This window comes from Saccostrea cucullata, unplaced genomic scaffold (assembly GCF_032062105.1).
Source record: "Saccostrea cucullata isolate Sc308-1 unplaced genomic scaffold, CSIRO_AGI_Scuc_v1 ctg90, whole genome shotgun sequence".
NCBI classification, from domain to species: Eukaryota; Metazoa; Mollusca; class Bivalvia; order Ostreida; family Ostreidae; genus Saccostrea; species Saccostrea cuccullata.
Window position 1 is genome coordinate 1,095,463 of NW_026940868.1, and position 12,049 is coordinate 1,107,511.

The 12,049-nt window shown below is 34.7% G+C and overlaps 1 protein-coding gene across 2 annotated transcripts in view; it reads right to left on the bottom strand.

Annotated features, from left to right (window-relative positions):
* LOC134256534 (tetraspanin-36-like) overlaps window positions 1-11,411 on the bottom strand; it is a 58,006-nt gene extending 46,595 nt beyond the window's left edge. Inside the window, exons 1-7 of one of the 2 annotated variants that reach the window (XR_009989739.1) lie at window positions 11,252-11,411; window positions 7,652-7,843; window positions 5,074-5,148; window positions 4,647-4,742; window positions 3,568-3,729; window positions 2,922-3,005; window positions 1,726-2,759 (exon numbers count right to left, since the gene is read on the bottom strand). Coding sequence is in view for 1 of the 2 variants with exons in the window: in XM_062739208.1 (XP_062595192.1) it covers window positions 2,664-2,759; window positions 2,922-3,005; window positions 3,568-3,729; window positions 4,647-4,742; window positions 5,074-5,148; window positions 7,652-7,843; window positions 11,252-11,311 (765 nt within the window). In the remaining variant the exon portion in view is untranslated. Of the gene's footprint in view, window positions 1-955; window positions 2,760-2,921; window positions 3,006-3,567; window positions 3,730-4,646; window positions 4,743-5,073; window positions 5,149-7,651; window positions 7,844-11,251 lie in introns of those variants that run through there. The other variant, XM_062739208.1, reaches the window with a different exon arrangement.
* Window positions 11,412-12,049: the final 638 nt, after the last annotated feature.

A 12,049-nucleotide genomic window follows, 5' to 3' on the forward strand; every position in this document is an offset into this window, starting at 1 on the left:
CATCATAACTATGTGCTTATTTAGTGTATTTAATACCCAGGAGCAGAGAAGAAGATTTTCTAAGAAATAATGCATTTTCACTATATAATCTATAGAGCCCCGCCCTAATACCAGAACCCCTGACCCTGGGGCCATAAAATTCACAATTTTGGAAGAGGCACTCTTGCTCATCATAGCTATGTGCTTAGTTAGTTTATTAAATACCCAGGAGCAGAGAAGAAGATTTTCAAAGAAATAATGCATTTTCACTATATAATCTATAGAGCCCCGCCCTAACACCAGAACCCCTGACCCTGGGGCCATCACAAATCTGGAAGAGGCACTCTTGCTCATCATAACTATGTGCTTAGTTAGTGTATTTAATACCCAGGAGCAGAGAAGAAGATTTTCAAAGAAATAATGCCTTTTCACTATATAATCTATAGAGCCCCGCCCTACCACTAGAACCCCTGCCTTTGGAGCCAGAATTTCACAATTTTGGTAAAGGACTCAATGTTCATTACATTCATGCCAATAGTTTGCCTGCTTGATGTCCAGGAGTAAAGAAGAAGATTTTTAAAGATTTCATTAATTTTAGTGGTTTTGGCCCCACCCCTCAGGCCCCAGGGGGGCGGGGATCATGAAATTCACAATTTTTGTTCCCCTTCACCCATAGATGCTGTATACCAAATTTGGTTGAAATTGGTTCAGTGGTTTCAGAGAAGAAGCTGAAAATGTTCAAATGTTAACACACGACACACGATGCACGACGACGGATGAAAACGGATAGCAATAGGTCACCTGAGTTACTCAGGTGACCTAAAAAGTTTTAACTGGGAAAAAAATTATAAACACAGAAATCTACAGAGCTAACTCCCTAACCTCACATATTTTAGCTCAATTATCCTTCACACACTTTTGAAAGAATACCATAAATATGGGTAAAGTTTTTGAATAAATGCAATAAAAACACATATTTGTATTTTCAAATTTACTAGAAAAAACAACAACAAAGAGCAAATAATCCAAATAAAAGAGATTCATAATACAAACAGTTTTTTCTTCCTAAAAAAAAAAAAAAGAGTTGTTTTATCTTTGATGTTTAAAAAAATAATATTATGCCAAATATGTGTGCACATTTACATGATTGAAAATCTATTTGCATATTCAAAATCAGTTGAAATTCTTTGATATCAGAATAAGTTACATATTCAATTAAAATATCACAATCTGACACCATTTTTAAGCCACTACAAATTAATAAATAACTGAATGATTTAAAGACTTTTCATATATACTGCTGAAAATGCAGCATGGGATACATTGACATTGAGATCAACCACTACATTTGATCCAATCCTTACTAATATTCTTCCAGAAGTTTTATTACAATCTTTTTCTTTTGAACTTTTATCACAACTAGTAATTGAAAAAACAGGAATCAAAATACTGTTTAAAATCTGTTGGCGATATACATGCATTCAAAATAAGTCTCTTGGCCATATATAAAGTTCAAAAATTTATGTTGGTTAAAAAAAATTTCTTCTCTACTCCTTGTACCTTCTTTTTGTACATGTAACTGACACTGAAATAATTTAATGCCACAATTAACCATCAGCCATGCAAACTAAATACTCTACCAAGCATTTAACCTTATGCAAATAATATCACTATTTACGTTTTCAGGAAATCCGTAATAATCAAGACAAAAAGGAAAAAAAAAATCACATTGCATTGTACATGTACATTTAGTTGTAAAAACAGACTACCTTTCAGAGTCAAAATTTACATATCAGAACATTGGACATTAATTAAGTTGTAAAAGCAGACTAGCTTTGATAGTCAAAATTTACATATCAAAACATTGGACATTAATTTAGTTGCAAAAAAAGACTAGCTTTGATAGTCAAAATTGACAGGATATTTAATGCCTCTTCAGCAAAAATCATTATCACAGGGCAAGTAAAGGATCATTAGCTGTGCACTACACGAAATACTTCAAGACAATAGATGGAGTATGTACAAATGGACGTCAGTAAAACATTAAATGAAAACCAAAACTGGACTTGAGTTTGACATAGCTTGTATTCCACCATTAAACCAATTCCATTCAAATTCAATCCATACTGATAGAAAAATTAAAATCTCATGCCACCACACAGTTTTTGACTCATACCAGTATGCTTCAATCACTATTCTAGCTTGTTTAGCAACTCCCTCCTTCATGAAATATTCACAAGGGAAAGTAACTGCTGATTTCCAGCTTGAAAAATTACTGGTTTAATATTTGAACTGGCAGAATTACAAAATTTTAAGTTGTAATTCTTTCTTGTTATTTTCTTTTGAAACAGTACAGTCTCAAAAAGATCTACGTATAGCTATGCATACTTCTTGCCGTGCAATGTACACATATGGAATATTTTATCAAAACACATTAATCCCACATAAACACATGATAAAACTGTTACCAAATCAATCAATAATTATTTTTTCCAAAAAAATGACACATTAATTTTTTAAACTGACAAGGAAGGGGGGTGGAAGTAAGTTTATCACTGTGCATGATGCTTGTTTGAAGTTGCATTTCTTAATATTGGAACTGAAAAAATTTTCTAGTGCAATAACAGTCATCTATAGGATACTCCTACAGCCTTCCACAGGAGCACTCCTACACAGTCCTGCTCCTACACACGGAGACCTGCATACTGTCCTCCTAGTGCCTCATATCGGACCTCCTTAGAGCGGCAGAACAGGATACAGCTACAGATCATGCCCAGGACCTGTCAATCAAAGAACAAGACATTATTATCCTTAAAAATAATGAGTCTATCTGAGTGAGAATATGATAAATGCAAGGAGACAAATCTCAATGTTTCCCTCTTGAAAAGGGTGACAATTGTGTGGTGGATGGGTGAAATACATCAAATTGAGTGAAGTCTTACCAAAATCACAGCTAGACCAATGGCAGTGCCTGCAATGTAGGCCAAATTGGACATGAATTCATGTTCTAACTTCTCATAGCACCCCTGTTAAAGAATAAAATATCAGCGAGGTAAGATTATCATTTTTACTCAAATTATTCATGCTAAATACCATATAATCCCTACTAACCGCCCCGGGCGCTTAGAAAATTGTGAAAAAGGGGGCGGTTATTTTGGTATTTTATTTATAATATTGAATGTCATTCTTATACTTTAAAAATTTTCAAGAACAATTAAGATAATGTTGAACTTTATTTTAAGTGAAGATAATCCACCCAAATTATGCTATACGACTCATTTTCCACCGCGAAATTGGATAATAGATAATTTACATTTTCACTTTCTTCAAATTTTGGCAGGCTTTTGGTACAATTCTAGATGATTTTAATCACTGTACAGGGGGCCCTTATTTCCTGATAATTGAAAAAAGACCAAGGGGGCGCTTATAGGGGCAGGGGCGGTTAATAGGGATTACACGGTAATTGTCTTAAGATTCTTCTTTCATTTACAAAATAACTGCATATATTTCAATTTAAGCTCAAGTTCAACTATAGCTTCATTCCTCTAATCAATAGACTTTGTAAGTGATGAATGCTATTGACTTTACCTTCTGGTAGATGTATTTAGGATCATTGACCATTTTTCGCTGCTCCTCTGTGCAGTTAACACCAGAGACACAGCAGCTTTCTGGGACGGTTTTGTTGGCAGTTGGGGCCCAGGTCTTAGCACTCAACCAATCAGAGGCATTGTTTACACCACAACACTTCAGCTTTAATTTATATGGAAAGCAATCCCTTGTTATATCCATTATATATATTTATAAAAATAAAACTTTTACAAAATGTTCATTTAAAAATACATCTTTCCAAAATAAGTTCCCCCATATAATGATTCCATACTCCTAAAATTACTGTAGAAGTACTTTTTTCCGGGTGGTATTAATTTACACTATGTATGCGGTCACAAATTTTCCGCTGAAATTTGTCCAAGTGTACTTTAAAATATAAATGTAAGGCAAAAAGTGACAGTCTGAGAAATCCACGTAATTTTCTACCTGCAGATTAAGGACAGATGAGACGTTCCTTAATAATATATAAAATTTTCCAAGAGTTTGTCATTGAAGTATTGCTACTTAAACATGTTTACTCACAAAAAATTGAGGTACCTTACCAGGCATTTCTGCAAGATACCAAGGGTAGTGTTTCTTATATAATCCTTTTTGGAAGAAGAATAATTTTCCAATTTCAAATGTTTAAGTGTTTGGGTTTAATCAAAACGTTTAGAAACTGGTTTAGAAATCAGAATGTTATTAAATTTTTGAATATTTTTCATACATTACGAAGATATACAAAACAGATTTTGAGGAACGTCTCGTCTGACCTTAAAAGAGAATTGAGATTCCATGGAATTATGACCCCGTGGAAAAAAGTATGTCTACAGTATACTAGTATTCCTCCCTCCTCTACTATGTATATAAATTATATCAAATATAACAGTCCTATCATTTCATCTCAACCAACACTCAGCTGATCTTTGAACTCTTAGACTATGTATTCTACTGAGACTACCTCCAATTTCCCCCATTTTATCACCCAACGTTTCCCAAATGTACAAATAATGTCACTTTCATCCCAGTCCCTAAGCCTTTCCCTTCTGATCTATTGTATGCAGTTCTCTGTAACTTACATGTTTCTGTAGGTAATCCACCTGGTCTCGCTGAGTACTGTTTGAGTTGTAAGCATCAATTGCCTTCTGTAATCCGTTCTCCACCGCATTGGTAACCTAGGTAGAAAATATTTACAGTAAGTCATGCTATTTTACTTATTGAAGCCAAAATAAATAATGTGTCATCTAAATGAGAACTCTGTAATGTTTCAAGATTTCTTAAAAATGAAACACATTTATATTTTTGTTACATACTATTCTTCTTTTATCATTTATTTAGCTTAATAACACTTTGAGGTCATTGTATCATCCGTCTTCATTGTGACTTTTTATACCAGATTAACTCTTCATTCAGTATTTCGGCATTGATATTCAAATCATTTCGATACATATACTTCATCTGACAGAAGATTAAAATGTAAATCATTACAACAAACATCTGACTTACATCACTTCTGAATCCATAGCCAAGAGCTCCTGATGTTATAAGTGCTGTTAGAATCACCAGTAAGAAAGAGAATAGCTGAAAAACATAGTAATGAATCAGTTGGATCAATTGTTTACATCACAACAAATAATAATGAATATCATGTAATTAAACAAGAGGCCCATGGGCCACATCGCTCACCTGAGAAGCTTTGACCATTCTGTTCTTTACCAGATTTCCCCCTTGTTATACATAATGCATCCCCACCCTACCCCCCTGATCATAATTTAGACATTTTGAAATCTACACTAACCCATGATCCTTCCATGGGCACATATGTTTCAGCTTTTTTGGCCCAGTGGTTCCTGAGAAGAAGATTTTCAAAGATTTTTCCTATATATTTCTGTGTAAAACTTCCCTATAACGGCACCGCCCTTCCCCCAGGAATCATGATTCCTATAATTTAGAATTTACACTACCCTAGAATGCTTCTTTATATATAAGCTTCACTTTTTTTGGCCCAGTGGTTCTTAAGAAGAAGATTTTCAAAGATTTTTCCTATATATTTCCATATAAAACTTTGATTCCAAATTGTGGCCCCGCCCTTCGCCCGGGGGTCATTATTTTAACAATTTAGAATCTACATTATACCAGGATGCTTCCACATAAGTTTCAGCTTTTCTGGCCCAGTGGTTCTTAAGAAGAAGATTTTCAAAAATTTTTCCTATATATTTCTATGTTAAACTTTGATACCCCATTGTGGCCCCGCCCTTCCCCCGGGAATCATGAATTGAACAATTTAGAATCTACACTACCCCAGGGTGCTTCCACATAAGTTTCAGCTTTACTGGCCCAGTGGTTCTTGAGAAGAACATTTTCAAAGATTTTTCCTATATATTTCTATAAAAAACTTTGATTCCCCATTGTAGCCCCACCCTTCCCCCAGGGGTCATTATTTTAACAATTTAGAATCTACATTATACCAGGATGCTTCCAATCCACATAAGTTTCAGCTTTTCTGGCCCAGTGGTTCTTGAGAAGAAGATTTTCAACGATTTTTCCAATATATATTTCTATGTAAAACTTTGATTCCCCATTGTGGCCCCGCCCTTCTCCCGGGGGTCATGATGTGAACAATTTAGAATCTACATTATACCAAGATGCTTCCACATAAGTTTCAGCTTTTCTGGCCCAGTGGTTCTTGAGAAGAAGATTTTCAAAGATTTTTCCTATATGTTTCTATATAAACTTTGATTCCCCACTGTGGCCCCGCCCTTCGCCCGGGGGTCATGATTTGAACAATTTAGAATCTACATTATACCAGGATGCTTCCACATAAGTTTTAGCTTTTCTGGCCCAGTGGTTCTTGAGAAGATTTTCAAAAATTTTTCCTATATATTTCTATGTAAAACTTTGATACCCCATTGTGGCCCCGCCCTTCCCCCGGGGGTCATGATTTGTACAATTTAGAATTAACACTACCCAAGGGTGCTTCAACATACGTTTCAGCTTTACTGGCCCAGTGGTTCTTGAGAAGAAGATTTTCAAAGATTTTTCCAATATATATTTCTATGTAAAACTTTGATTCCCCATTGTGGCCCCGCCCTTCTCCCGGGGGTCATGATGTGAACAATTTAGAATCTACATTATACCAAGATGCTTCCACATACGTTTCAGCTTTTCTGGCCCAGTGGTTCTTGAGAAAAAGATTTTCAAAGATTTTTCCTATATATTTCTATATAAAAATTTGATTCCCAATTGTGGCCCCGCCCTTCCCCCGGGGGTCATGATTTGTACAATTTAGAATCTACATTATACCAGGATGCTTCCACATAAGTTTCAGCTTTTCTAGCCCAGTGGTTCTTGAGAAGAAGATTTTCAAAGATTTCTCCTATATATTTCTATGAAAAACTTTGATACCCCATTGTGGCCCCGCCCTTCCCCCGGGGGTCATGATTTGAACAATTAAGTATCTACACTACCCCAGGGTGCTTCCACATAAGTTTCAGCTTTTCTGGCCCAGTGGTTCTTGAGAAGAAGATTTTCAAAGATTTTTCCTATATATTTCTATATAAAACTTTGATTCCCCATTGTGGCCCCGCCCTTCCCCCGGGGGTCATGATTTGAACAATTTAGAATCTACACTACCCCAGGATGCTTCCACATAAGTTTCAGCTTTACTGACCCAGTGGTTCTTGAGAAGAAGATTTTTTAATGACCCAACCCTATTTTTGTCTTTTCTTGATTATCTCCCCTTGCGAGGGGATATGTCCCTTCAATTTAACAATTTAAATTCCCCTTCACCCAAGGATGCTTTGTACCAAGTTTCGTCAAAATTGGCCCAGTGGTTCTTGAGAAGAAGTCGAAAATGTGAAAAGTTTACAGACGGACAGACAGACAGACAGACGGACAGACGGACGGACAGACGGACGGACGACGGACAAAATGTGATCAGAAAAGCTCACTTGAGCCTTCGGCTCAGGTGAGCTAAAAAATTATTCATTTTATATGCACTATGCATGTTAGACTATTTCTATATTATTTTAGTCTGTCAGAAAATTTTACATGAGTAAAAAAATATAGATATAAGTTCAATTACCACAGCCAACAGGCACTTGTTTTCTTTAAATGCTGCCGTGCATCCAACCAAACCAACAATAAACATCATCACACCCACTGCGATGATGATGGAGGCAGGAATCAGGGTGAAGTTGGCTTCTGCGATTTCATCGAAATGTTTGTAGGTATTGAACACCCATCCACCAACAAAGAACAAGCCTGCTGCTACAGCCTAATGGAAAAAAAGAAGCACTGAATTGAATACATACCTACACGTATATTTATCAATCTATATATATTCATTAAACCAATTACAATCTTTTCTACAAAAAGTATTAATATAATTTAAAGTAGAAAATGCCTTTATCTTATAAATAAAATACAGATTTCAACACATATATTGACAAATTTGTTAAATGGATATGCAAATTTGCAGGTTCTAGTGAACTTGCCTAATACCTTATTATATATTAGCCAAGTCTTACAGTAAATAATAGTAATATCTAGCACTACAGCAACAATAAAATTTGAATTTCATTGATTCAACACCTTTTAAGAAAACATGTTCTTCCTATTGTTAAATTAGACGATAAGTACATGTATACTTTCTAGTGTTGTACCGATAATCAGAAAACATCGATTATCGACGAAAAAATGCTACCGATTCCAATGATCAATTGTAATATTTCATAATCGATCATCGGAAACATACTTCTAATAAAAGTACATTCCAGAATTATCCATTTCTGGTTTAAAATTTATTTCTTCTTATAAATGAATGAAAAGGATTCTGCTTCTAATACTAGTCAACTAGCAGAGTAAGCACGAAGCAGAGGTGCTAAGGAACCGCGAGTAAATTTTGGTGTGGGCTCATAAAATTTATAACTTAATTTTTTGTTCGCCCACGTGGCAAATTAAAAACTGCAGGACCATTCCAGTTCCCTTACTGAAAACAGACGTTTTCTCCATGTTTTTTGCTTTAAAACTTCTGATCAATTAAATAAATAAAAGTAACATGGTCCTGTATTGTTCATAAACATCCTTCATCTAATCCATTTACCAGTACTAAAAGATTTGTGAAATCTTTAAAACGATCGTCTTGTTTTCTAATCTGAATTTCCTCCATTCCACTGTGTATCGTTTGTACATGGTAGATATCCAATTATTTTTTTTTTCAATTACTCAGTCATATGAAATGGAAGTGTTATTAGGTTTCTACTTATTTCAGATGTGTTTCAAAAATATTTAAACTAAAAAATAATACAGTTATTTGGCCAGTTCCGAATAAGAAACCGATTCGACGGTGCTATATATATACTAGAAATTATTTCAAAATCTAAGTGTTTTGTCAAGGTAGTTCAATGACTTGTGGTATTAAATATTGTTTCATAAAAGTTCAGCCTTCCCTCAAAAAAATTTATTTCGAAAGTTACCATAGGTGTCCATTTTACCAGTTAAGAATAAGCCGACGGGTTCCGGATACCCTAGAGATTCTTATTCAATTCAACCCTAAATTAAAAAATATACGTCCCATACGTTATCCATTGGCATGCCTAAGAAAAGTTAAATTAATTGCTTACCAATAAATTATTTGTATTTCCAAAGGTTGAAGAGAAACTAGAGGTATACTGTGGACACTGAGCTCATTTTAATGATGCCCCACGCCTCCTTTATGATTATTTAAGACAAAGTCCATGTTTTACTCTGGGAGACCCGAAATAATTGTCAGATCAAAAAGTAAAATAATAGGTCACAATGTCACAATGCAATAAAGAATATGTGAAAGTATCATTAAATCTTATTCAGTGGTATAGGAGGAATTGCGGACAAGAGATGGATATATCTTTCAATATTACAAAGAATGGCAGTATCTATGTTTTTCTCAGGGAGTCCAAATTATGTACCAGATCCAAAAATAAAAAAGGTGCACTTTGGCACTGTTAAACAAAGATTCTGTGAAAGACTCATTAAATTCTGTGAAGCCTCATTAAACTTCATTCAGTGGTAGAAGAGGGGTTGCGGATAAGAAATAGATACCCCAGAGCATATCAGACGGACAGACGTACAGCTAGACGGACGGACGGACGTACTGACGGACAGATGGACAAAATTCCATTACTATATACCGCTTCTTCCTGTTTTTCAAGCGGGGGTAGAATAAGTCACGTTTACAATGATGAAAACATCGAAGAGTGAATTTATAATAGTGTTTAAAATGAGTATTCGGAACTGGTAAAATAAGAGCACGAAAATATTTCGATATCTTCCAGTGTTCTAAATATTTATTTTTGATATGTTTTTAGTATATGTTAGAGTACATATCAAACTTACTTTTGATACCTAGAACGTTGTTTTATGTGAAAAATTTATGCATCTACAGAGGTTTTTCTGCAGACTTACGCATCGCGGTGATTCAGATTTGCTGCATTGTAAAACTGTGTCGACTGTTTCAAGTATGATAACGAAACCAAACTGAGGGCAAAAAATCAAAACTTCACATAATTCAAACACTCATGAATAAGCCTTCTTACCATAGAAATCAATTTATTTTTACATCATTGAATTTATAAATTATCAGTCCTTAAATTACTAATTATTCGGAACTGGCCAAAATCCGGAACTGGCCAAATGACTGTATTATTCATGTGACGATGTGATCAGCAGGCTACTAAGTATATAGTCCAATGACCAGGAAAAGGGTATAACGTACATCCATGCAAAAAAAGAATAGTAAAATTGTTAATTGAATTCAATTTCATTTCCTATGATGAAATATTAATGCGAAATTTGATTTTACAAAGTAATAATTCAATTTTCATTTTAAACAAATGTACTTTATATTTAATAAGTATCAACTTAAATTGTCTTAGTGATGTATTCAAGACTATTCAAAGGTTTGAAAACAAAATCACGGAGATTTTGTGAATATACTAGAAAGTGTGAAATAAGCAAAACAGCAAATAAAACTATAAATTATATATTTCATATATTCATGTTAAAGAAATAATATGAAATAACTTGTAATATATATATAAGTCTGCTTTTTATATACCAAACTATGACATCCGATTATAATCGGTAAAATCGCATCGGAAGCAGTAACCGATTCCAACCGATGATCAATTATGAAAATTAACCGATGTCCAATCACTAATACTTTCTCTCTGGTGCAGTCAATTGTTAATTTATTTACAGGTTTAGAAGTTTCCCGTAACTCTGCGGAGCCGCTTAGAAGCTTAGCTGTTAACCTGACGAACAGAATTGACAGATAATCTTGTAAAAACATTAAAAACATACCTTCCACAACTCATTGCGTGGGACATAATTACTTTAGAAGGAATAAACTTCTTTCTTATAAGAGGACGAATTTACTTTTCTGTGCAGAACTCAAAAGAACAGACTCAATCATTCAAACTCTAGTCAGAGAGCAAGCTATTTTCTTCCTGTGATGACTGTGGCATATTTGAATACTAGGCCTTTTTATCAAGTTCAATAAAATGAGTCTCAGCACAAAAAGTCAAAGCCAAAAGACGTAAAAACCCTGTTTCTACGCCAAACCGGTACCATCGGTTCTGGAGCTGAGATGACATTGTGGGGTGTTGTGTACTCTCGTAACAAACAGTATCCCCAAGAAACTTACCCAGAAGATCAACCCTATTAAAATCAAGCCGACCTTCGAAGTCATCGTACAACCCGACATAGCTGTAAAGTGTATTTTCGCTGAAACTAAATTGGTAATTTTTTGTTTATGCTAATGAGTAATCCGTCATGTGATGTTGATTAGCTAAATCGTTCACGGAAGTGTCTGGCCAAATCGTTCGAGAACTTTTTCGGCTTTGATATCGAATAAGAGCATTTTATGCTTTCGGTTTAGTATTGTCGCGTTCAGTTTTTTTTAACTAGTTGCTATCTGAAAATACGTGAGACTTTTGAATATCAACATTTCTTTGATCTTAAACCGAAAACAATTTTCAAATTAAAAAGATTCGATGATGCTGACATAGCGTTTTATGATTTTAGAAATTCGACTGGATTTCCTTTTTTTTCAAAGATCAAAACGTGCCTTTCTTTTGTTATCAGAAATTGTTCAGTTTAAAGAAAAGATATAATTCTCCATTGATTCGCAAACCATACTCAAATCTTTCTAAATTTAAAAAACAGAAATGCAATTCCAAGGGCGGATCCAGGGGGGTTTGGGGAGGTTCGGGAAACCCCCCCCACTCATTGATTTTTTTTTTTTTACAAGTGTTATTTTATCACTTTATTGCATTGATAAGACTCTAATAAACATGAACCCTTTGTTTATACAACTGTGAAATATACATCAACTACGTAACAGGAAATCACTTTCCGCTTGAACGCACACAATACACAGGTAATCAACAGAGAGAGTACCTCACAGATCGGGTAGTCCATGCATCAAGTGAAGTCACAAGGT